Source organism: Filicampus tigris, chromosome 6 (genome assembly GCF_054856515.1).
Source record: "Filicampus tigris isolate MCC_2025a chromosome 6, RoL_Ftig_1.0, whole genome shotgun sequence".
Classification (NCBI taxonomy): Eukaryota; Metazoa; Chordata; class Actinopteri; order Syngnathiformes; family Syngnathidae; genus Filicampus; species Filicampus tigris.
The window spans coordinates 11,720,092-11,746,685 of NC_141222.1; the positions used below are offsets into that span (position 1 = coordinate 11,720,092).

At 39.3% G+C, this 26,594-nt stretch overlaps 1 protein-coding gene and 1 long non-coding RNA gene across 5 annotated transcripts; one reads left to right on the forward strand and one right to left on the reverse strand.

Moving 5' to 3' along the window:
• The first annotated feature begins 1,206 nt into the window (after positions 1-1,206).
• On the forward strand, positions 1,207-14,062 carry dennd1c (DENN domain containing 1C). Of its 3 annotated transcripts, none has more exons than XM_086034328.1 (22): positions 1,207-1,353; positions 1,703-1,767; positions 3,023-3,066; positions 3,186-3,235; positions 4,213-4,332; positions 4,410-4,479; positions 4,699-4,779; positions 6,538-6,591; positions 6,681-6,791; positions 6,872-6,972; positions 7,034-7,079; positions 7,148-7,246; positions 7,814-7,939; positions 8,367-8,468; positions 9,373-9,460; positions 9,544-9,584; positions 9,665-9,718; positions 9,819-9,866; positions 9,963-10,070; positions 11,844-11,923; positions 12,339-12,549; positions 13,134-14,062. In XM_086034328.1, exons 1-22 carry the CDS (start codon positions 1,337-1,339, stop codon positions 13,887-13,889), a joined length of 2,472 nt encoding a protein of 823 aa, XP_085890454.1. In that variant the 5' UTR covers positions 1,207-1,336; the 3' UTR covers positions 13,890-14,062. The 3 variants fall into 3 exon arrangements, with proteins under 3 accessions (XP_085890454.1, XP_085890455.1, XP_085890453.1); XM_086034329.1 differs by having other exon boundaries at positions 7,057-7,079; positions 7,131-7,246; XM_086034327.1 differs by having other exon boundaries at positions 1,299-1,353; positions 7,145-7,246.
• Positions 14,063-14,716: 654 nt separating this feature from the next.
• Positions 14,717-20,815, reverse strand: LOC147145813 (uncharacterized). 2 transcript variants are annotated; one of them, XR_015087261.1, is made up of 4 exons: positions 20,633-20,815; positions 16,391-16,481; positions 15,919-15,969; positions 14,717-14,732 (listed from the first exon to the last, which is right to left on the reverse strand). It is a non-coding gene; the product is annotated as an uncharacterized LOC147145813 (long non-coding RNA). The 2 variants fall into 2 exon arrangements; XR_015087260.1 differs by lacking the exon at positions 14,717-14,732 and having other exon boundaries at positions 15,859-15,969; positions 20,633-20,812.
• Positions 20,816-26,594: the final 5,779 nt, after the last annotated feature.

The window sequence follows — 26,594 nt, forward strand, 5'->3', positions numbered from 1 at the left end:
TTGTTGTTTATGACAAAGTCACATTGCAAACGATGTCATGATATTTTTATCATAAGATGAATACAAACAGATGTCACTAAGCTTTGTATTGATGACAATTCAGGATAGAACACTTGAAATACAGTAGCGCTCCCAGTGTTGTGTTATAAACGCTGAGCACTACTTGGATGATTAGAGCCCAAGGGAAGAATATCGTCACTGCTGTGAAAAACACTTATGTCCATTTTTATTTTCATTTTTATTATTTTTACATGAATGGCATTTCCGTGTTACAGACATGATTTTTTTTTTTTAAATCCCAAATTTGACATACATGTTTTCACAGGACAGCAACGATATGCTATGTGATATGTGATGACTATTATTTGTTACTTAGACTAAAACTGTTGATGTTGAATGAATGTTTGTATGCTAAACTCAAAACAATTGCAGAGTCGATCTCCCCGCTGTCAGCACTGATCACTTTGCCCGCGCAGAGTGCATTTTGGGCTCCAGACTTAACTAAGAAGATATGATGCATGTTTTTTTAGCCAAATAACATATTACAAACACATTACAACAAATAACACTTCAAACCCAAGCCACGGGTTGTCGACTCCTGGTCTAGTCAATAGGGTGGACACCACAACTCAAAGGTCAAAATCAATAGGGTCACCTCAACACAAATTTGAGAATGTGAGGAGGGCCTTGCAGCAGAAAGTTTCAGGTTTTGTCGTGTTAACTATTATAAAACTTAGATAGATAGATAGATAGATAGATAGATAGATAGATAGATAGATAGATAGATAGATAGATAGATAGATAGATAGATAGATAGATAGATAGATAGATAGATAGATAGATAAATAGATAGATAGCTAGAAGCTTAAATCACTATACTACTATAATATCTGCAGACAATCCTGAAAAGCAGGTGTCGTTCTTGTTACTAATGTTCAGACATCTCCCGCCTTTATATTTCAATGCAGTTCTACATGACAATAAATGAGAATTGATAACATCTTTAGAGTGAGCATTATATCTACGAAGTAGGATTGCGCCGGTTTATCTATGTCAACAGTCTGCACATCATGACAAACTAACTATTAGGGCTTTGCATTCGGTGGTGAAGTGAATACCAATTTTTTGAATTTGTGGTGTGGTGTCATATGCTCATGCACACACGATGACACAAGACTGAGATGAAGCAGGAAGTGTTCAGTCACACGCAGACAGCGCTGATTGTGCAGACAGCCGCTACTTCTCTCTGTCTTCCTGAAACCCAACAGAGATCACCTGCTGAATTAAGTTCTCGCCCCTCTGTACCGACACATGGACGCGGTGGCATTCAGACAGCATGGGCTCTAGAGTCAGGTAAGTTGATCACGTCACTACTCCACCCTGCAAATCGTGATGTGAAAACCTCTGTCCTTGTCGTTTTTTGTCACTTCCTCTCTTATGTGAAGTTTCCTGCAGTGACTACACTCAACAAGTGACGCGAACTTTCAAGTTAACGGAAAGGAAAACAATATTTCTCACAGCCGTACATCATTTTGAACGTTTGCATTGCAATTCCATTCAAACCAAATGTAAATATTTCCAGTAGTCCATTTGACAGATTACATTTGCTCACATCCTGAGAGAAATGACATTGCGCTCTCAAGAATGTCCATATGAGGCCATATTTTGTGTGATGGGTTCTCATCTGTCTTTATTTCCACAGACAAAATCCTGAGCGAGCGTTCAATGTATTCTTTGAGGCTACATGCCCTGCAGCCAGAGACAAAGGTCAGTCCCTTTTCGCCACCTTACAACAAGGCCTGCGAGCATTTGAGTTTCCATTAATGTATATATCAGCACAACTTCATACAATTATCCAATACACTCACAAATTTACTAGTGGAACTGTTCAGCCCCAGAAACCGTTCTTCAGATAAATGTTCCTTTGACTCCAACACTCATTCTCATTTTCTACAAGATAGAGGACAGTGACTATGTACATGGCGGTAAAAGTAAAGCAATGCTACCTAAGATGAACAACTGCCTGAAATAGATGATAAAAGCACAATCTGCAACAATGGGTATTTCCTGTTCTGTGGTTTGAAAACCACACCGCTTGTCCTGTTGCTTTGAACCAGTAAGCAACATGAATGTGATCCGTCTCCTATTAGGCCACTAAATGTTTTCTTTAATAACAGGCAACATTTATTTGCAAGGTTCCTACCACTGGTTAGGTTAGTTAAATGTTTAATTTAATTTTATACTGTTTAGGGGAAGTCAAGCCAAACATATTTTTTTCAAGAATATGTCCCATATGTAGGCCCACTAGTTGAAACAAGGCATTCTGATTAATATAGCGTTTGTGGAATATGAGTTAAGCAGCAAAATCCACCACTTTTTAGCCATCTCAGGGGATGGCCATTTTGTCACTTCTGTCGTCTGAAAATGACATCACAACTGCTCAGGCAACGACCAATCACGGCTCACCTTCAGAAAACAGGTCAGCCGTGATTGGTTGTTACCTGAGTCCTGAGCAGTTGTGATGTCATTTTCAGCTGACAAGAAGTGACAAAATGGCCGCCCCCATAAATGGCTTAAAACGGGTGCATTAACTTTTATTCAACAAACGCAATATTCATCATAATGCCATGTTTCAACTAGTGGGCTTGACTAGAACACATTCTTGAAAAAAAATTATGTTTGGGTTGACTCCCCACTTTAATGGCCTTCACTTATTTATTCAGAATCTGAACGTTTTGAGGACAAGTGGTCACTCACCTTGTCACCCTCTTTCTTGACTTACAAACATTATCAGTGGAATCTGTTATCTGTTCCTTAATGCCGTCTCTATCTACTGTGCTCTGAGATTGACTGGCATACATTTCAATTAGTGGACCTGCATAGAACACACAAATCCACAGACAGGCTCCAACAACTTATTGCAGGACTTCCTGTAAGATTACATGTTACAAAGGGTTGCCTTGGCTCTATAATGTTTGGGAAGCTCTACAGTCCTATAAAAGTATGTATTTGCGTCCTACAGATCCAGTTGTATGTCTTCAGTTTCCAGATGACTTCAGAGATGAGGTACACCCTTGTTTGAATCTGCTTGCATCCATCACATAATGTACTGCATGAGTCTATCTACTGTCGACTTTGAATGACAAATTGGATCAATTGCACACAAATAATGATCTGCTTTGTAGGAGTCTTCTCAAACATTATCCAGGTTCTGCTTCCCATACGACAAAGAAAGGTGAGTTTTCTATCATTACTTCAGTCAAAAGGCGTGCCTTGTTACTGTTTAAATTTCTGTTTTATATAGATTTGTTTGTTTGCACCCCAGTGTTCACTAGCGGTTAGCAGTAATATTCCAAAGAAACACTCATACCACCAAGAAAAAAAACAACTCTCTCACATATCCCCAATATCTCAATAACACAGCAAACTCCCACATTAAACTCATTCACTGCCAAAAACATTCTATTGCAATTGTGACCAAAAACATGCCTGATGTAAATACATGAACCAAGCAGCAAACTTACCTGCATCAAACGAAAAAATAATCAATGTCAGGTTATAGACGTTTACATAAAAAATGTAAATGCACTTCTACTTATGCTTGATTTGTCTTTTTTTTTTTAATTTCCCGTTTATCGTTTTTTGCCGGCAAGACGGGCGTCCATCATATGCGGATAGACGGACCGGTCCGTCGGCTAGGCGGAATGCCCAGCTGTGGTGATTTGGCATTCCGGACAAACAACGTTTTTTTTCATATATGAGTGAGACTGTTTTTTGTATGTTTTGAGTTTTTGGGTGAGTGTGACTTTTTGGGTGTATGTGAGTTTGTTTGTTTTTTTTAATGTGAGAAGGATTTTTTTGGTGTGTGTGAATTTTTGGGGTTTTAGTAAGAGGTTTTTGCTGAGTGTTGAGAGTCTTTTTTTGTAAGTGTGAGTGTTTTTTGCTGAGGTGAGAGGCCTTTGGGTGAGTGTAAAAGTTTTTGGGATGCACTTAAGCAGTAACTGTTTTGTTTTTTTTGGCCTGTGCAGCGCCTCATACAATAAAACTCCCTACATTGTCATCTACTACCCTGTTCTTGTCAGACTGCACAGTAAAAGCAGAAGCTGCAACACATCACATTCTGATAAGGCAAACAAATGATGATATCTGTCTGCAGTTTTGTTTTTTAAGCTTGGCCGAGGACTGCACTCTTTTTTCCACTCTTTTATTCAGGGTGAGGGAGGAAGTGGCTGTACAACACTTTACTTTTGTTCTCACTGATATTGAGGGATGCCAACGCTTTGGCTTCTGTCGCCTCAGCAACAACGCTCAGATGTGCCTTTGCATCCTCAGGTATGAGTATGTCAGGCCAAACGCTCATGCCGAGTTAAATCACTCCATAGTGTATGACACTGTGATTGTTTTCACAGTTACTTTCCCTGGTTTGAGGTCTTTTATAAATTTCTCAATACCCTAGCTGACTACATCACTAAGGGCCAGGTGAGTTTTTAATTAAGTCAAGTCTCATATCGTCTCTGTCCTGTGAAAAACACTTATGTCCAATTTTTTAATTTTTTAATGCAATTTCTGTAAAGCGGAAACACTATTCACGAAAAAATAATAAAATTGAAAAAAATGGAGATAAGTGTTTTTCACATGACAGCGACCATATGTTCCGAATTAACATAATTACACTGACAAATTCCTTCTGCTTGAAAGACCAATGACATGAAAGTGATGCTCGCTGCGCTCTACAAGCAACCCTTACCACTGGCAGCTGGATCTATCACACTGCAAATGGTAAATGTCTAATTATATTTACTTTAAGTCAAACTTATATCCAGTGTCAATAAATATTTTCTGCTTTGATTAGCCCTGTCAGTTTAGTTAGACACCCAGAGTAACGAAAGGTGGTGAGCCCAGTGACATTGACCTGACCTGGAATAATAGCCGAGAGTAACTATTACAGTCCCTGTAAAAGTTAAAATAATACATTTCACACACCACTCAGCAGAGTGTTAGTAACAAGCTCAAATATGTTCCTAACACTGTGCTCAGATTTTGAAGTGTGAGCCACAGGTGTGGGTGGCACTGTGTTAGTCTGTTACGTAAGAACGGGCACAACTTCATTTGGGGTCTGGGACAAGTCTAATCTAGCCTGTTTGGGACTGCGATGTGCCTCACTGGGCGTTGAGGAGCTGCCATGCTCCCGACACACCTGATAAATTGGTAACAGAAAATGGCCTGCGCTCAGCGTAAAAACTGGCGCATCTCCATTTTCGTGGCAGGGCAAATCTAGTTTAACATGTTTGTGAATTTGGTAGACGCCCTCTGCCTCGCCTAGTGTTTGAGGAGACACAACTGCAGCACCATATCCTGCAATGGGGTGACCAAAAGTAAACTAAATTTTAGATGACATGAAAGCAGGGCTAAAGTTTGGTGTAGGTGGTATAACGCCCTTTGGGCGGATTACATCAAGGAGCAGGCAAACCCTAACCCTAGATTCGGCGCTCCGCGGACGTGTGTGCTTCGCGTCATCGTATTTCATTCATAAGAATAACAACAACGTGGGACACAATCCCTCTGAATCATTGTAGAAATCGAATGAATGATTTATATATTGACACACAATCGTGGGTGCAAGGCGGTATCCAATTGTCCACAGCCCACTGCATCATCTGCAAGGTGAGAGCTCGCAGTTTACCTGCCAATGTTATGCACGAACCGCAGCGAGTCTATTTCTGTTTCCACAATGTCGGCATGCGCTCCGACCGTCCTGATTTTAATGCAAATGAGGAAGGCCGCCATGATTGGCCGGGACTTGGATAGGTTCCACCCCACAATGGCGCAAACTCCCAATTACGCCCAATTCGACCTGTACAAAGTCTAGCAAAATACAACAAGAAATAAAGCTCCACCTATGTTCACAGTTGGACTGTGCTTTGCGCCAGAATTGTGCTGGGAACAAAAATCGGGCCCTATATGTATGCAGCTCACCTTTTCGCTGAAGCTGAGCCATGATTGGTTGTTAGCTGTGCCTTGAGCAACTGTGATGTCATTTTCAGTCCACTGAAAGTGGCAAAATGGCCGCCCCCTGAGATGCACAAAAACGGGTGGATCTTACTGCTTAACTCATATTCCACAAAGGTAATATTAATTAGAATGTCGTGTTTAGACCAGTGGGCCTACATAGAACATAATATTGTAAAGACAATTTGGGGGTTGACATCTTATTTTAATAATATTCAGAAATCTATGAATAAGGGTTAGGTTCAGCAACAGGTGGATTTTTTTGCCGAAATATTATAGCTATAAATTACAACACATGGTAAAATACGTACTGCACAAGCTTTTATAGGTCAAACTTAAAAATAAAAAAATGAAAATATTTCAAAAAAAAAAAAAAAAAAAGAACTGATATCCTAGAAAAAGAGTGGAGGCGTTTTTTGAAATCAGTGTCAAAAATACTTTTACAATACAAAGCCACCTCTGATTAAAATTTGCTTTTGGTCTGTTTTATCATTTTCCAAATGACTCATGTTGAATCCTTCTGATAAGGTTCCATACTTTATTGCTCCTGATCCTAGAGGTCTGCCATCTATTCCTGAAAATGTGAGTATTTTGGATCGAACCTCGCTTCCCACGTTTTACTTGCTAACAACTCTGCCGTGTTTGTATTTATGTGTGTGTCTGTGTGTCAGAGGAACTTGACAGAGCTGGTAGTGGCAGTAGATGTGACGAACCTTCTGCAGCTCTACGCCAGCATGTTGTTTGAGAGACGCATCCTCATATTTGCTTGCAAACTCAGCACTGTATGTATTTCTTTCATCCTTTTGCATTACATTTTATATCATCTTTACACACATATTGTGTGTTACTGTGTTGTTTGTAGCTGACATCCTGTGTCCACGCACTTGGAGCTCTGTTATACCCAATGCACTGGCAACACATCTTCATCCCAGTCCTGCCACCTCACCTTCTGGACTATTGCTGGTAAGCCTATCGGGCTGTCATCTGTATTTCAATGCGTCACATCTGGTATTACCTGTTACAGTGCACCTATGCCGTACCTTATAGGCGTTCACAGCAGTCTAGCCGAGGTAAGAAATTGTTTTAAATCAACACATTTATAAACACGCCCTTAATAGCAGTGTGTGTTTGGCAGAAGGTGAGGAGTCGAGGGTTGGAAGAAGTTGTCATTTTGAATGTGGATACAAACACATTGGAGACTCCCTTCAATGACCTGAAGAAGATACCTTCAGATGTGGTAATAGATCCTTTGTGTGCGTGCGAGTGCGCGCGTGCATATGGGTGTGTGTGCGCGTGTGTGCGTGTCTGCGTCCACCATTACTTGTCTAGTGGTTCACACAGCTGTCCTTAAAATGCTGTGGGATCGTTTCCCACTCATCACACTCAATGCTTGCTACACAATGCCCTTTACCGTCTGATCAACATATGGCTAACATACTGGCTAATATGAAGCCATCCATCTAGAATCAGTAATTACCAACCTGATTCTAATTTTGGACAAATCCTTCAGTACTGTATCGTCAAAAACATTTGAAAACCTTTTCCACCTTAATGTGACCTATAACTTGCACAAAACAATTGAGAAATAATCCTTTTGAGAGTGGAAGTAAAGATAAACAATTGCGCTAATGTGGTTGCACAAGTGTGCACATCTTACAATTATGATGCGGCTGTGGCCAGAATTAATCAGTAACATTCACACTTATGTTAAACGAGAGTCGGCACACACCTGCCACTATTTAAAGTGCATCTCATTAACCCACCAGAAGCATGAGTGTTTAACTGACTGTATATCTGTCCCCAGATGTCTGGGCTGAAAGTATGTTTGAAGTGTCAGGTGGTTTCTGCTGGTTGTGGGGTCTCACGGGCCTTTCTCAAGGCCCAGTCTGTCCTGTTTGGAGGATACAAGGATGCTCTGCAGAATCATCAGGTCAGATTCTTATTGACATGTGGCTTGCAGTGGATGCAAGTGTCTTCATAATTTATCATTTTCTTTATGTTTCTGTACAATGTTGCAGTTTGTATTTTTATTTTTTATTTTTTAAATTCATTTGAATCCTCAAAGTGTATATTTTTGTTGCATACATTACATTAAAATAATAATCATAATAATATTAATAATAATATGAACAAAAATAACAATAACACTAATAATAATAATAATCATTATTATTATTATAAAACAACTACAATAATAATAATATTTATTATTATTATTATTATTATTATCATTATTATTATTATTATTATTACTATTCTTCTTCTTCTTCTTCTTCTTCTTCTTCTTATTATTATTATTATTATTATTGTTTCTTTTTTAATATTGATATTTAGTAATGCTTTTTGTAATTTTTCAGGGGGGTGAGATATGCTTCAGTAATGATTTGTTTCTTGACCACAAATCAGCCAGTATGCGGCAGTTTCTTCAGAGTGCCATTCACTTACAGTTTTTCAAACAGGTACAGTACATGGCTTCTCTAAGCGTCTGCTGCTCTCTACTGGACAAAAATATTTAACCCTGGACTCATTGAAAAACTGGGGGAATCCTCACGTACAAAATAACTGCACAATGCAAGACTATTTTTTTGTGACTTGTGTTCTTTTATTTAGCTACCATTGTTGTTTATAATGTAAGTAGCCACTAGGTTTTGTTATATTTCATTTATGGGCAGCACGATAAGCCAATTGTTTGTACTTCTGCCTCACAGACGAGAGGTATGGCTCTGGCCTTATTTATGTGTGGGGTTTGCATGCCCTCCTAGTGTTTTCTACGGGTACTCTGACATCCTTCTACGACATTGCAACACCATGCATGTCAGTTAATTGAAGTCTCCAAATTGTGTGAATGTGAGTGTGAATGATTGATTTGCCCCCTGTGGTTGATCGCCGACCAGTTCAGGGTGCTTAGATGTGAACAGTGATCCTAATGAGGATAAGCATTCTAGAAAACAGATGGATGGTTAGCTATTTCATGCAGTATAAAGTTTAGTACTGTTAGCTAATGTTACTGTTAGCTCATGTTTGCTACTACTACTTGCCATACACTAAATGTATTGCCTTACCTGACTGTACATTTGAGTGCTTTACTAACCAAGACAATATATGCACCTCATCTGTATCAGTAAATATTGAACATCAGTAAGGTAATAGCGTACATGTTTATTCTAGTGAACAGGTGCAGGCCGACATCTGGCCTTGTATGTGTACTACGTGCAGTATACAAGTAGAGTGTACTACTGACTTATTCTGCTGAGGCTGAACAACATGTCCCCATATGAATCTGATTTGAAGAAATAGTTAGCCCTGAGATCATTTATATGATATTAGTGTCAATTAGTAGGCTATTTTGTGAAATGTTTTCAGTTTATTGATGGACGCCTGGATATTCTGAACAAAGGGAAAGTACCACAGGATCTCTTTGAAGAGGAAATCCTTGAGTGTGAAACAACAGGTATGTACAGTGTGTTGTAGTGTAGAGACATTTTGGATGGAGGACTTTGTCACTTATCTCATTCTTGGTCTTTTTTTTTCCAGGGAAGAGTAAATCTTACCTACAGCTAGTTGGTAATTTAAAGGTAAGTTATGAGTCAGCACTAGTAAAAAAGCATCTTCCCATATTGTTGCACAATTCAGGATGCCGTTGTTCCTTTGACAGAGAGGAGGAGAAGCGCTCATACTCAACATGAAGTCCAAAACAAATAACATACGGGTGAGTGTAAGCTGAGGAGTGTTAAGTGAGAGTAGCGTCTGCTATACTTATTTATACTATATTATTGTATATAAACAATCATGTTCTTTGTCTTCAACAGGCAAAAGGCATCACAAGTTCAGGTTTGAAAAGCAGGTTGAAACATAAGGTGAGTTAGTGTAATGGTTGCAGTATTACTTACATACAGTGTGATACATTTGTGGCTCCACCAACAAGTATGTATATACGCATGTGTGTAATGCAGGCCTACAGTCAAACACAGGCCATTCAGAGAGTTGGATCTTTGTCACACCATCGTGCTCAGTCTGACTGCCTGCAGAATCGTCTGCCAATCACACACCACTTTGGAATGGTAAACACCAAAACATTTCGTATATATCAACGCCTTTCAGTGGAAAGTCGTTTGAGCATTTGCTCCAAATCTTTGATGTCCATCTTGTACTAGTATGCTGTTTGCTCAACTGTATGACAATCCGGTGCACTAGTAGAATGACTAGGGCTCACTAGTGTAGAACGATTGGGTCTGACTCGTAATGTTTTTCCACTACGAGTGCCACTTTAGTAGTAGGCCTCTACGAGCACACAATTAAACTTCATTAGTAAACTACTCTTCTGCACTAGTAACGTCTGGATCAGACTACCAGACTTTAGTCCCATTATTGGCCCGATTTACTATCACAAACATATTTTGTTGGGAAAAATAGAACTCCTGGTAGTGTGACATAATCCATATTTAACGATTTGGTGTCGGCGAACCACTATAATGCCAAAATGAATTCGATTTTTATGGATATCTTCCACGTAGCCTAACCTGATCAATAAGAACCCTGCAGCAGAGCATCTTTATGTCAACCAAGAGGATTGCATCTTACAATGACGCCTCCCTTGGTTGTGGTTGTAAACATTTATTCACCATGGAGAAGGGAGGGTGGAATAACGATATTGTAGAAAGCTGGTGGATCTGGCAGCAACACCCCTGCACGTTTGATGTCAGGTGTGACTATTATCATGCCCTCATAATATTAAGCAGCTTGATGTGTAGCTAGCTATAGAACATTATGTTTCCTGCTTGCCAGCAGTGTTAAAAGAACTTGAACATTACTTCAAGACCTCCCCGAAGAATGGACAGCCCAAACTGCCCTCTCCAGAGCACCCAGGGACACCAAACTCAAAGTATTGCTGCAATCAAAACTAGTGTCTCTTCATCCATGATTGCTGTTGTTGTCACTATGGTAATGGGTAATAGCTGGTAGCGTTGACAGGGTTTCTGGTCCACCTTGATTTGACAAGATTATGTCTGCGATAATATAAGACGGGATACGGGATATCGTAATACATGTCGTGTCCTGTTGCCAGTGTTCTGACTGAGACATGGCATAAATTTGTGGCTGTAGTCTGAGAATAATGCCATCGTGAGAGACCAAATGTGTTTTTTGCGCTGATCCAGGCATATCATTAGTAGGCCCAAACATGAAATTAACACCGTCTGTCACATAGAATACAGGTCCACCCCATGCCACCAATCTCTCTCCATGGGACATATCACTCAATGGACAATCTCTCAAAAACTTAATAAGTCATTTACTTTATTTTTACATGGAAGTCATGTCTCATTCAATGCAGACATCACTGATGTGCCAGAATGGGGTATGGCGGACTCAGCACTCACGTCTTCCAATATTACAATCTTCGAAAAGAAACGACAATACCCGCATATAAAGCAGTTGTGATGCTGACCATGATGTACGGATCAGAGACTTGGAGGGCAAAGAGGCCCGTATCTGAATGCTATTAGGCCTACTTCCGAAGCTTTAACCCGTGGAATTATATAATAGTACTAGTAGCATGCAGTTGCCAACTAGTGCACCATTTTTCCTAGTGCAGCACAATACTTTACTAGTCAGCTTTAATTGCATACTAGTAGTGGAAGAAACGTTACCAGTAAGAAACAGGATATCAAGGATATTGAATAAATGCTCGAACGGCTTTCCACACGTGAAAGAAAAGTAAAGCACAACATCCGATGCCTTCCACTAATGTGTCTTGCACTTTTTTGTGTTGTCTGTCAATCCGTTTTGTTTTTGTTTGGTGCCGGTGATTATTTCTCTTCCACGTTGCATGTCAGTCACGTCCTCGGCGGCCCGGTTACAAACTTGGCGTCATCCGAGGCCAGGGCACCGAGGCAGCTGGAGATGCATGGAACGGGTGAGAGGGATAAACCTGTGGACAAGTGTGGAGACCTGTTGCCTGTTTACCAATTCATAAACCGTTTATCTTACCAAGACATATTGGACATAGTTTTGCTTTGGGGGAATAGCTTGGGTAAAGTCCTGACTTTAATTCTATCAAACACCTTTGGGCTGAACTAAAACAAAGAAGGTGAGCCTAAGCCATCAGACCCTTTCAAAGGTCCAACATCAGTGACTCTGATATCACACAGTTCTTCTGGATAAATGGACCAAAATTCCACAGACACAGTCCCAAATTGTGTAAAAAGTATTCCCAAATGATTTGAAGTTCACTATTTGAAGTTCACTAGAACTTCACTCACTTTCTTTCGTTTTCACCTCCTGTACATTCATTGGATGTGTATATTCTTGTTTGTTTGCTGTGTATCAAGGACCATGTCTGGGCAAGGAGTCGAGCCTGACTCTCAGCTTGAAAAGGATGAAGTGACGGAGGAAGAGTCGCTGTGTGATCTAGAGGAAATGGATCTTCTAAGCGAGATCTTTGACACGCTCAGCACCCGCAGCTCACATGAGCGGGGCCTGCTCTATGGCACACGCAGCCTGGATCTGTTTGGACCAGACAGCCATGACTATATTACAAAGGTAAGAACATAAAACTGACGCATACATAATGCCACACTGCAGAAATTAATGAGTGAGAGCTGCATCACAATGCTTTATTTTAATGGACTCTGAGGGAGGTATTACTGCGCTAAATGTCAATGCTGAGAGGCTTTTCAAATACAACCATTTTGGTAAAATAATGACATTCTCAGCATGATGTGGGCCACTGATGCACTTATGAACATTAAATTATTTGTAGTCTGTCAGTGTCAGTATTTTCTAGTTGTTGCAATTTTTAGATCCGTTTTTTTTTTTCTTGCAGAAAATCTCCCCTTTCAATGTTTCAGTGTCAATTTTGTAACATTTAAAGGTGGGTGAAATTGTAATTTACTTTCCCACTAAATAGAGCTACTATTTCATTTGGGGGCGGGGGGGGGGGGGGGTAATCTTGATCAGAACGCATGAAAACATTTAGGAGATATCTGCAGACAACATTGCGGTTATTTGGGTTGAAGTGAAATTTTTGACAAAGCTCTCGTTATGCATCTCATTATATCTCCGTATTATTCAGTCGCGCAGGTCTACCTGGCGTAAATTTGATGAACTGCTACTGTTGTGTTTAGCTTGGTCGAGTCAATCCCAGCCAGGAGAGCCTCTCTCCGATCACAAGTGGCAGTGGCAGCCTTCACAGCTGCAATCTGGAACAGTCAGAGGAGGTGCAAACACTGACTGACAACTCGGATTGGCTGAGCCTTGACCCATACAAGACTGTTAGGGATGCATCACCATTTGTAAGAGAAGAAGAGGAGGTGTTGATTGCCGTTGGAGATCAACAGGAGAAATTGAAGTCAGCAATAAATATGGACCATGGAGTAGAAATCCCTAACAGAAATAGTTCAAAGGAAGTGAAGTTTGAGGCAGAAAAATGGGGGAATGAACCAGAAAGGAAAGTGACTTCAAAACAAGGTCCTGCGGAGGAAACAGCTCAGCGACATGAGGACAAAGAGTTGAAAAAGACGGAATATGGTCCAAATCTGAAAACGAATGAGAAGCAACGTGATGAAAACAGAGCAGCTGAAATACAGAAGGCTGCAACAGAAGAGAGGAGTGGAAAGCTGCTGGAGAAAAGTCAAGAGGTGAGCCTTCAGTCTCATGTGTCCAGCGAAGGCTTCCTTGAGAAGTCAATAAATAAGAACTTGGCCGAGACTGACAGAGCAGGAAACAGCAGTGACATTATTCAAACAGGTGAGTCGTATAATTCAAGGACCCATTCAGATTCTAATAGCACCATCAAGCATGAGCAGGTAGGCCCAACTCCTGTCAAGGTGTCAGATCTCAAAAAAATGTTTGAATCTCAATGGAGCAGCCAAACTGGCTGACTGGGAGAGACACTTTGGTTCCGCTCAACCCCCCAAAAACTATGTCAACGTATCTTTTGGCAAAATTTGGATCGTGCCCAAGAAAGTAAGCTATGGTGTTCATATATTCTTTATTCATGTACACATTATTTTTACTTACAAAAGTGAACATAATAAAAGTGCATCACAGTGATTGCCAGTGTCAATCAGTATCCTTCATGAGTGTAATACAAAGTTCATCTGCAGATATATTTATATATGTATAAATAGACAAAAGAATGCAGAGTGCAGTAAGTAAAAACCAACAAACCTCTGTTCAAATAGAAAGCAAAGTTTGGTTCAAGTCCGTCATGTGTAGACTGAGGACAACTTTGGATGATGGACTTAAGCATGGAGCAAAACCACTGCAGCCACATGACACATTTTCCCTCATGCAGTGAAATTGGTAACAGATTTGATGGTCTATTTAGTCCAATAAGTAAATCCAAAGAAAAAAGAAGAGTATGGCATGTCAAAAGATTTGCGGTGAAAAACATAAAAATGGATAATCACCAGAAGTGAGTGGACGTAATAATCCAAAGAGCTGATAAGGGCTTAGTGGTGGAGTTCCAACATAATGTGGTGTAATCATATGAGGCGTTCTTCTTTGGGCAAAGGGAAAGGCAGGCCATTCTTTTCGGATCCAGCTGCTCCGACCTGTTTCCTCTCTTCTGCGCTGGGACGGTAGGTTCCCTCCAATCTCCGCTTCTTCTTTAGGACGCACAGCAGAAGTAGCAGAGTCAAGCCAAGGAGCAGAAGCACAGTGGAGATGAGTGCCGACGTCGTGGGTGGGAAGGGTGACTGCATTTTCATGGTGATACGCCGCTATGAAAAGATTAGGAAAAAAATTCAGGGGGGAAAAAAAAAAAAAAAACACACCTCAAACACACAAACATTTTCAACCAAAACTTACTTTATATACATATGCACCCATCTCATATTCTCGTATTCAACTCAATTTAATTTATTTATTGATTTAACCTTTATTTATCCAGGTGAGGCAATTGAGAGCAGATAATCATTTGCAACGCTAACCTCGCAGCAGAGTAAAATAAAATAAAATAAAAGCAAATAGCTGGTGTGATGTTTTCACAAATGTATAGTGTTGGTCAGTGTTATTTATTTTGACACATTATTGACCAATCTTAAGTGTTGAAAATGGCTTTCTTTCTTTAACTATATCATGTTAATGACTCAACACTTTTTTTGTGGAGAGTGGTTTCCTGAAAAGTCATGGTTTTGGAGACGCAAGGACACTGCCTGACGTCAGCAAAATACAGTACAACTACATAGGACAGCAAACTACAATGTGACATCACTTATAGCTTGTGGATCAGTTTTTGAAGCTGGTGTACAGTCTACATTATATAATGATACCATCCATAATGTAGGATTTGAAGCAGTCATTTTAACGAGAAGCAATTCAGCATGTTATAAGCTATCTATTTAGAGAAATTAAAAAACATTCCAAAAGAAGGACCAGTCTCAATCAAGGGTGACATTATGCCTCCTTAGTTTTTTTTTTAGTTTTTATCAAAGACAATGTTGAACTTTTTTTGTGTGTTATAAAGCGGTTCACTTATTCTTACACGTGTGTGACCCATATCCAAAGATTTTACGATGTGACAGTTTGACCCTGGTAAGGATTATAGGAGTACATTATTTCCAAAGTTGAACCCCCAAAAAGTCATATAATTCAGAGATGATTCAGTTTCTGAAAAATGTGTCTAGTGGCATCAAAACCAATAACACGTGTAAGGTAATCTCATTAGACTTGCATTTTTCTTTTTCTTTGGCTTTTTGAGGTGACAGCTGGCAAAGAGTACGGGCAATGATGACTGAATGAAAATGACTGTGACGTAGGAAAAGTTCTGGCTGCACTATACATATGTGCAAAACTGTACAATTATTAAATATTAAGCATAATTACGCAATTATTAAATATCAAATCCATACAATGGTTGCTTGTTTATATGTCGCAGTGAATGACTGGTGAGTAGTCAGGATGCACCTCGCCTCGTGCCTGACGTCAGCTGGGAGAGACTCCAGCTTACCCCCAAACCTGATGAGAGCAAATAATATAGAAAAAAGATGGATGAATGTTTTTTTTTCTTTTTTTTTTAATAAACAATACAATTTTGTTTATACAGGTACGACAATTGAAGAATGTTAAAATATTACACAAAAATTACTATAGTTAGTAAAGATTTTGTTGGGGTGACAGTTTAAGGCTGGAACAAATTAACGGTTTCTGAAATACTTAGTTGGACTTGACAAGGGTAACGTCTCTGTGTAGAAAACAACATAATTCCATGTTTAAATGGGTGATTTTTTTTCTTTTCATTTTCATGACTTGTTACTTATTAATACCATAGCATCACATCACACTAGTGCATGTTCCAAGAAACTTCATTGGGTAATTATGAGTAACTGCAAGATAAGAAAGAAACACACACGTTTTAGACAATGTGACAATATTTTACCTCCTAAAAGAAAGGAAAGAAGCTTTGAGGTCTGGGGTGGCCTTGAACCTTACATTGGAGCAAACAAGCCAAAATTGTAATCATGCAGCATCTGGAAAAACAACGACAAAACCACCACAATTAGTTAGATGATGATTACCGGTATCTAATTTTCTGTATTTATTTTGTAAGTAGTAATTGTTAAAAAGTCCCTTTACATGACAATCCATTTTTACCACTGTTTCATGCATAACATGTCAAAATGAGTCTGAGATAGAGCTGGGCGATATCGCTGAAAATTGTATTTAAGTTTTTCATATCATTTGATACAGATTTTTTTTTTTTTCCAACTTCAATGTGATTTTCAGTTGACAGTACGTGGCAAAATGGCTGCCCCCAGAGATGGATCAAAACGGCTGGATTTCGCTGCTTCATTCATATTTCACAAACACAATATTAATCAGAATGCCACGTTTAGACCAGTGGGGCTGCATAGAACATATTACTGTATTGCAAATACATTTTTGGGGTTGACTTTTTTCTTTAGGGGTTGACTTTCTCTTTAAAGTGGAAGTCAACACAAACATTTTTTTTCAAGAATATGTTCTTTGCAAGCCCACTGGATGAAAACAGGGCATTCTGATAAATATTGCGTTTGTGGAATAAGTGTTAATCGACTCGTTTTTAGCCATCTCGGGGGGCGGCCATTTTGTCTTCTGTCAACTGAAAATGCCATCACAACTGCTCACAATGACCAATCACGGCTCAGATTCAGAAAACAGGTCAGCTGTGATTGGTTGTTATGAGCAGTTGTGATGTCATTTTCAGTCGACAGAAGACAAAATGGCCGCCCCCCGAGATGGCTAAAAATGAGTGCATTTTGCTGCTTAACTTATCTTCCACAAATGCAAAACTAATCACAATGCCGTGTTTCAAATAGTGGGCCTGCTGGGAACAGATTCTTGAAAAAAATATGTTTGGGTTGACTTACGCTTTAACTATTCAAACTGAGGACCAGGAGAGGCTGAATTTTGGTAATTTTATTTTAACATATAATATGCCTGCGATTGGCTGTTAATCAGTTCAGAGTGTGCCCCGCCTACTACCCAAAGACAAAATATGTCACACTTTGATTGTGAAATAAACTTGTGTAGTGGATCCGGAAGTTACATTGATCTTTGCTAGTGACATAAGCACAGCTCACCTACAGGCTGCTTTGAAAAAGTGTTTTTTTTTTGTTTTTAAACAAAAAAAAAATACACTACAAGCAATTTAATCAGAATACTCTCCTCGGAACTGAACATTCAGAAGATGGTGCAAATTGAAAGTTGACCATGGTTGCCAAGCAACTCAATTATGCGCATGTGGGGCATCAAATAGAAAATCTACAGTATAACTCATGTCACATCATTACGATGACGGTATTGTTTGTGATCGGTCCTTCAACTCCATCCCTATCAACATGTGGAAAAGCTCAAATGTGAAGAAAAAAAGTCCACTGGCGCTGATCCTTTCCAAATAATTTGATATAATGTTGGTGTTCGGTAGTCAATGAAATGTAATAGGGACACATATACAGCCGGTGGGCAGTCTGTGAGTGTATATGGGTCAGGTGCGCACCCCCTGAGCCCGTCCACACATCAGCCAAGTCAGCCGGTGACAGTCATCCCCTGCCGTCAGCGGCTGTGAAATGATTCAAAATGTGCTATATGATGTTTCACCGAAAAGGCAATCCAAACATATTTTTTTCAATAATACGTTCCCAGCAAGCCCACTTGTTGAAACACGACATTCTGATTGATTTTGCGTTTGTGGAATATAAGTTAAGCAGCAAAATGCACTCATTTTTAGCCATCTCTGGGGGAGGCCATTTTGTTTTCTGTGGACTGAAATTGACATCACAACTGCTCACAACGACCGATCACGGCTGACCTGTTTTCTGAATCTGAGCCGTGATTGCGGGTATACTAATGGGTTAAACTATTAATATTGGCAATTATAAACATTTTCCAAGGGGGCATCTGCTCATTTTTTATATTTGCATCTGATCTTGATCCCCAACCCAGGGAATCGCAAAGGTTCACCTCATTTTCAGTCATGCATTACAGACTTTGGGAATGTAAGCTGCCAAATTGCCATGGACACCACACCACAGACAAATTCAAGAGAAGATCTGCGGATGTCTACATCTACATGTTCACTGACTCATTCACAAAAAAATAGTATTTTTTTTTCTAAATTGCCTTTTCCTACTACCCTCAAATCATTGGATTAAACTCAAAAGATATAGGCAGAGAATTAGTGTACTTAGTTAAATGTCTGGGAAAATTTCAGAGTATAGTAGACAAATGTGAATACACATATACAATATGTGAATGCCAAAAGGACTAGAACAAATGTGTCATTTCATATACATCAGAATAGATGTTTCATCATATAATGTGATTAATAGCAAAGGTACCCCACCGAATTTCCTTTTGGAAATCAGTTTTACTGATATGAGTATTTGAATTATTGGCAGTTGTTCAAATGATAATTGTTTCTAAGAAAAAAACGTCAAACTTTTAATGCCAACATGTCTTCACTATGCAGTGTCCCAAATCAAGTTTCATGATTCGCAACATGTGTTCTGAAGATGCCAATTCTATTTTTAGATATATAGCATTTTTCTGCTATTGCATAATATCCATTTTCCATGAAAACTAACGCAAATGCATCTTTGTATCGTAAAAGTTCCTTGTTTGGGGTTATTTTAGAAATGGTCCATCTATGTCACTCAAGCTGTCTTCAGCGTTAATGTCACACTCATAATGTTGCTGCAATACACCAGAGGGATCTGTAAGATTTCTGAGATATGCATGAATTTGTAAAAAGGTCAGAACTAATGCACGTCGTGACCATTATACAATTGCATAAAGACAAGACAAAAATGGGTTTGATGAGCGGTTGGGATCATTCATTCACTTGTATCCGCAGAGTTTGAAGGGCAACACATGTAAACTGCACAACTTACAAGGTTTCCCTGAAGCTTTGTCCTTACTGTTATGCACTTTTGTCTTTACCGCTATGGCATTATGCAAGAAGTGTATTTCAGTTGGTGCCCACCATTTACTCTGTCAGTGTCTACAATGTTAAATTATCAATAACATTTTTGAAAATAGGACTTTTACACATATAGAACTAAGGTGGCATAATGGCTAAATTGGATTTTTGTTATTGTTTTTTTTCATGTGTGACTTTACAGTCATTGATAAAAGTATATGAAAATGTCTTGTTCACTCTAAAATCCACTGGCCACAATATTAGGTACACCAACACAGTCTAATCCAGTACAATACAATACAATACCAGAGCGATAGCTAGAGCGATGTCTGCCTTTACAAATATGATGCTCAGGCACTACGAGAGTAGTATTAATTTAACAATAAAATTGTGAAGTATTTCTACATCCTATAGCAGTAAATAATAAAGAAAAGTTAAGGAAATTTGGCGTAAATTAACCTTCTCTAAACCTTTGAATGCACATTCCAACTTTTCAGTGTTTTAGTACTTTTTGCACCGTTTGCTTGAATTTCCACGAATGTGTCTTTGACTAATTATAAATTGGCATTCTTACATCCCTATGTTCGCATACACGTATTCTGATTATGGAAAGTATATACTGTTTGGGAATTACAGTTCCTCGTCTCACGAAGTGAGGTTTGGGTGGGCTTCAGAGGATTTTCAGATTTCACAGTGGGCCATATGGACTCTTTCCATTTGAAATGCCTGTTTGTTTTTTTTATTTAAAGCATGTCAGAAAACAAACATTTTGTGAGCATAAGCTTGCTGGCAAAGATGATGTTTTACTGAAAATTTACTATTCAATTATACGTATGCAGTACTCCTGTTCACTGCAGAGAAAGGTTGAATGCGAGAGGAATATCATTTGCTCATTAAAATCAATTACTCCTGAGCAATTTGTAGCCCCTACTTCAGAAATTAGCAACGCCGTTTGACATCAGTTTTGAAATGTAGGGTAAAAGTAAAAAGCGCGTGCAAAAAAATAACAAATTTAAAGTTAACTCAAGTGCTGACGGGCCGATCGAGATGCGGTTCTGCGGCTCTGCAGGTCAGGATGGAATGCAGCCCGTCCTGCTCCACCTGTTTGCTCAGCTGACTGCTGGGAGCCGCCACCAGCAGTAGGAGGAACCGAAGAGCCCTCGCCAACACTAAAGCAGCAGTCAACATTAAGACCTAAGACGTTACTTGAGAGAAAATTACCTGGCCAAGAGCCGGGAACGTGTCCACGTGAAATGAAGCTGGTCGCTTGTGGAAGTCCCACTTTAAAGACGCTACAAAAACGTCAGCGGGACAGCAGCGTGCCCTCAGCACAACCGAAACTATTTGGTACCACACTACCTGACTATCCATATGGAAATAAAGCAGGTCACGTGAATCTCACTGGCCAATCAGAAACGTCTCTCATTCTAGGTTTGTGAGACGTTCAATAAATGGTTTGTTGTTTTGGGCAATTTTCCATTACTGTATTACGAATTTAAAAAACACACCGACTGCCTCTAAAAAAGTGTAACAAATAATAATTGCGAGTATTCAATTGGCAAACGAGCTAGTTTTAGGAACTTTTCACACCACCAGCAAACTTTTATTCTCTAAAAAGCACCTACTAACTAATTTACCTATTTTTACGTTTGTTCAGTTGATTTCTGTGTGGAATTTGCCTGTTCCCCCCGTGCCTGTTTGGATTTTGTCTAAGTACTGTGGCTTCCTCCTACATTCTAAAAACATGCATGCCCGGTTCATTGAAGACTCAAATGTCCTTAGAAGTTTTTTATTTTTTCATTAAAAAAAAAAAAATGTCCTTAGAAGTGAATGGCGTTGGCTACAAAGTCTGTGACTCATTTGAGATTAAGAAATATGATGCTGGTTACTTTAGAGACGTTTTAAGAGTGAGTGGACAAATAATCCAGATGTACACAGCAGCTTCCGCAGAGGCTTCCCTTTGGTGAGTTCAACTGATAGGAGGAAACTGGCAACATCTGACCCAGCAAAAGCTCCATGCTGCCACCATGAGACTGCAGAGTGACAGTGCTTTAAGGCAGTGATTCGCAACCTGTATTAGGCTGGGATGAGTCGAGGCACATATTTTCAAATATATAGTATATTTAGTGTCATCTAGTGGTGAACTAATGGAATACAACGACTTCAACTCGAAGTGCGTGCATTTTCAAGCACGTGCACTATGGTGCCTCAAAGAGACCAGACGTCGCAAATCCCCAATTTCTTCAGCAGAGGTACAAGCAACAGATTATTACAAACGACTTCTAGTTTTTCTCAAGTGACACAATAATTACATTGCACTTGTTAAACATGTTGTAGTCATGATGTAGACAGAGGAACTACGTTCACTCAGTTTGCCTCCTTCGGTTACTCGTAGCAGAAAGATGGCGACGAAACATGGCCGCCTCTTGTAGGGGAGTAATATAACTTGTAATTACTAGTCCTACGATAAAAATGTGCATGTACGTTGATGTGATACTTTTTTTTTGCATATTGCTGAAATTAATAGTAGTGGGCTTTCAAACTGAACTTTTAAAGATCAAGACATTCTACACACTGTCACTTTAAGAGCTCTCACGGCACTCTAATGTGTTGCACAATTCTTCAAATAATTCTGGGACCTCATTGGAAAAAAAGTTGCTGGATGAAAGAGAAATGGAACTGCCTTTGTCCCAGGATGAAAATAATAACCTGTCTCATCCACCCCGTGGCATCGGCTAGCCTGTGTTGATACTCCAGCTCCCCTGCAACCTCAACTTCAAATGAATTTAGTATTTCTTTTTTAAACTGACTTTATTGTTTCTCATAGTGTCTTTTTTCTTCCTAAGGAATTAGGAGGGCAGCTCTTGGTCCACCTGGTCAGCAGGGGAGCTGCTTTCTTACAAAGACTTTTTAAAGGATTCAAGGGACAGTGTGTGGCGACCCGGTGCCATGGTATTTTACAGCGTTTAACAGTATGGGTCAAGAATGACTCACATTTACTTTTTTGTTTTTGTTTGTAATGAACACAACTAACATGAGCTAGCTAGCTCTTCCTTTTTTTTTTTTTTTTTTCAAAAGAGTGTTTTTAATATTTGTAATCTGCTGTGAGAAGAGAGGATGGGACAGATTGACTCAGTATACTCAGTACCGGTATCTAAAAAGAGCCTGTCTGGGGTACCGGGCTTGACATGGCAGTAACAAGAATAAGACTTAAGTGCCAAGGGATGACTGGGCCAGGTTTTGGCACTGACTGGCTCTCAGATGGACTAGAGCACTGGCCGCACTGGACTAGCTGCCTGTCTGGGACTCATCTCCACAAGAAACATACAGATGATTTTCTGTCTCTGTAAAGGAAAAGTCACAAGACATGACCACCTGCTTTTAAACTAGACTGACATATGTTCCTTTTCCTGCAATTTTCCTTACACCATACCTTAAAGCAGTGATAGGCAACTGGCGGTCAGTGGGCGGCATGTGGCCCCCACCCACACTCAGCATGGCCCTCGATTAATTTTTGAAAATAAAAATGTATTCTGGTGCTGAGTCATTGTAAGATCCAATAACAGCATTAACCACTGGATGGCACACATCGCTCATTTGCGCCTATAACCGAGAGGCTGTAATTGTGCATCATAAAAGAAGAGCATGTCATGTATGATCTCAAAAGCACACTAACTACAGTGATTTTTTTTTCCCACAGCATTGACAGTTTGTTGAAAGTGCACGAGGAGTTAGAAAATGTGTGCCCTCCAAAAACATGCATATATTCAACACTTAATAGTGTTTTAAATACGTATGGGGTCTTACTTGGACAAGAAGTGATGCATCCAAGACCAACTTTCCTGAACTGCCCTATACTGCTCTCAGTGCTCTGTGTTCACAAAAGTGACTGAGCAAGCCTACTAACTTGGGGATTTGAATGACATGACAAACACGTGGTAGTACTGTATAATATTTAGAGTAAGTTACTAAGAGAAAGGTGATATTTGTGAAAACATCATCATCATCATCCAAACCGCTTATCCTGTACAGCAGGGGTGTCCAAACTTGGTCCTCAAGGGCCGGTGTCCTGCCTGTTTTCCATCTATCCCAGTTGCAACGCACCTGTTTCAAGAGATCATGATTGTTATCAAGCTTCTTCAGAGCTTGCAGATGAGCTGATCATTTAAATCAGGTGTGTTGCCAAAAGGAGAATTGGAAAACGGGCAGGAAAGCCGCCCTTGAGGACCGGAGCTGGACAGCCCTGCTGTACAGGGTCGCAGGCAGGTGCTGGAGCCTATCCCAGCTGACAATGGGCGAAAGGCAGACTTCACCCTGAACTGGTCACCAGCCAATCATGGGGGACACACAGCTGCCGACACTGAGCGGGAACCGATCCCATGCTGCCCACATACAACTCAGGCGTGTGTACCACTACACCTTGTAAAAACATCCATAAAAGGAATTCTTGAACGTAAAGGGATATTTGATTGGGCTGAACATTGGCACTTACATAATAGGTCTGAATGTAAAAAATGATGTCAACACTACTAAAATTTACCCCATGAAAAACTGCAATGATTCAAGGTAATTTGGAAAATAAAACATATTGTGATTATTATTGAATTTTTACAGGTTGAAGTGGACAAGAGTAGACCTGTATGCTGGCTCCCACAGCTAACAAACTAATTAGCAGCTAACTGGCCACTGCCACTGATGGCCCAGCAATGGTTGGCTGCTGAGGAGACTGATCCTCTAGTCGAGTGTGGCTGCTTTCGGCGTGTCATTTTCGGATGAGTGGTGTGGGTGTAGGACTTGGAAAAAAAAGTAATCCAAGCTAACGCTTATAGATTAAAATTTAATATATAATGACCAATGAACAATTCCATTTCCGAAATGCAATGTATGGTTCTTTCTTAAAGTTTTAGTTTAGCAGTAGATCTTTTGTATATCGTCGCTCTCATGTGAAAAACACGTATCTCCATTTTTTTTTCATTTTCTTATTTTTACATCAATCATGTTTCCGTGTTACAGACATCGCATTAAAGTGAAAATTAAAAAGGTTTCCAAAATTGGAGATACGTGTTTTTCACAGGACAGCAACAATATGCAATTGAATGAAAACATATCATGATACTCTTCCGCACATAGGTTTGATAAAAACAGACATACACATATTTTGTCCTTATAAAAAACAATAGCATTTTTGTCATATATTTGGTTTGGAAGTGTGCAGTCCTATGCTGCCCCCTCAGTAGTGCTGATGAAAAATTGTGGCCCTCTGCATGGTTTGAATTGCCCATTCCTGCCTTCCTTAAAGTCTTTTCTGGGTCCCTATTGGACAACGTAAAGCTGGTGCCAATAGAGCAGTGATTCTCAACCAGTGTGCCGTGAGAGATCATCAGGTGTGCCATGGAAAATGATCCAATTTAGACAAAAATATGTTTTGTAATATTTTTTTGTTAATTTGTAAATTTATGTATACCAAGCACGCATAGCAACAGGAAAAATAATTAAATGCTCTTCCACTAGACAACTGAAGGGGAATACTGTAATTATTACTGTTTATCCACTTGTGTATTGTTTTGCTATGTGGTATGCCGCAAATTTCTTTCCCATGAGAAATATTTGCCTTCGCTCAATAAAGGTTGAGAAACACTGCACTCGAGGGCAAATCGGGAAAGAGCCTTGAGGTAAAAACAAGCAACAGGAAAATTCAGGACTTGACATGCCACGAAGGAACACCTGAATCTCAGTTGTGCAGTGCAGTCAGACCTAAGTGGAGGTCTTTCTCTACAAGCCTCTGATATCAAATAGACATGAATTACTAGATAGTAATTCATGAAGTACAGCACTGAGTGCTGTAACAGCAATCATCTGGATGGTAGAAGACAAGTATTCCTACTGTGACTAAAGATCAGCATCTTTTTCCATTTTTTTAACACATTGTTTTTACTAAGTGTGGAGAAGGGTTTTTTAACAGGCAGGTTTTTCCTTCTGTGTAGTAAATACGCGTCTACACCAAAACAAATGCCAGCTTTTAAACTTTGTTTTAAGGGCAAACCGAAATGGCAGTGTGTTTAAGCCAGACAAAGGAGATGGAGGATGGTTTCATTGTTGATCCTGTCACAGTGTTAACATTATTAAATCCAGACTCCAGACAAAACAACTGGAAATCTGGAAACATTTTAGCAGGTTTGGTCTTTGTTGTGCCCATGTGAATGGATGATTTATTTATTTATTTATTTATTGAGCATGTAAGTGCATTAAATATATAAGTTATGATTCATTTGTTTTTGTTAATGTAAAGACCAGCAAATAAAGCTTATTTAAAAGTTAAAAACAATCATTCAAAAGTAAACCAAAAAAAAACACGTTTTTTTGCTGTCTCTAGGAGTGGCATACTGTGTTGTGTGTTCCTTTAATTCGCATAGTTGTCATTTGTTCCTTTCAAGTTGAAACAGAAGGCTCATCAAATACATACAAAGTTGAATTACATCCATGTGAAAAGCTTATTTGCATAATTTCTCTGAAATGTTTGACCATGTATTATACATTGTTTTTGTAAAGATGCCCAAGTTATGACTTCTTAAATAAATCAGTAATCACAATCACTTAATTATATATATTCCAGAATGATCATTTCAATAATTTGTAATTTAATAACAATAATTAAAAGACCCAAAAGGATTTATGGGGAAACAGTTGATGGCCTTCTCTCTTTGCCCAGCACAAGTTTGTCAACAGAGAAAGTTCCATGTTGCTTAAATGTTTGTCAGGGATTACACAACTTTAACCTTGTGTGCTTTGGCATGGTCAAAAGATATATCGACCCAGCAGGCTCAGAAAATTATCATCGACTTAAATGTCTCTACCAAAACATAATAATAAAAGCGTTATCAGAAAGAGTTCATTGTGTGGATCGGATTTAGACTAACCTCAGAAGCAAGTTTTGGGGAGGTGAGAGAAAGTCAGAATACTTGGAGAAAACCACAACAAATGCGTTAGCTCCACACGAACTGTATATGTCCCATCTGAACTGTTGGTCATTAAATAGAAATAATGTGAAACCGAATGTACTTTTACATTTGAGGTTCATCAACTCATCTGAACATAATTACATTTGTTTTATTTGCGTGTTGTTACAGAGATTTGTGTATTCATTTATTATTTTCATCAAAACGAAAGTCAGTTAAAAGCCATT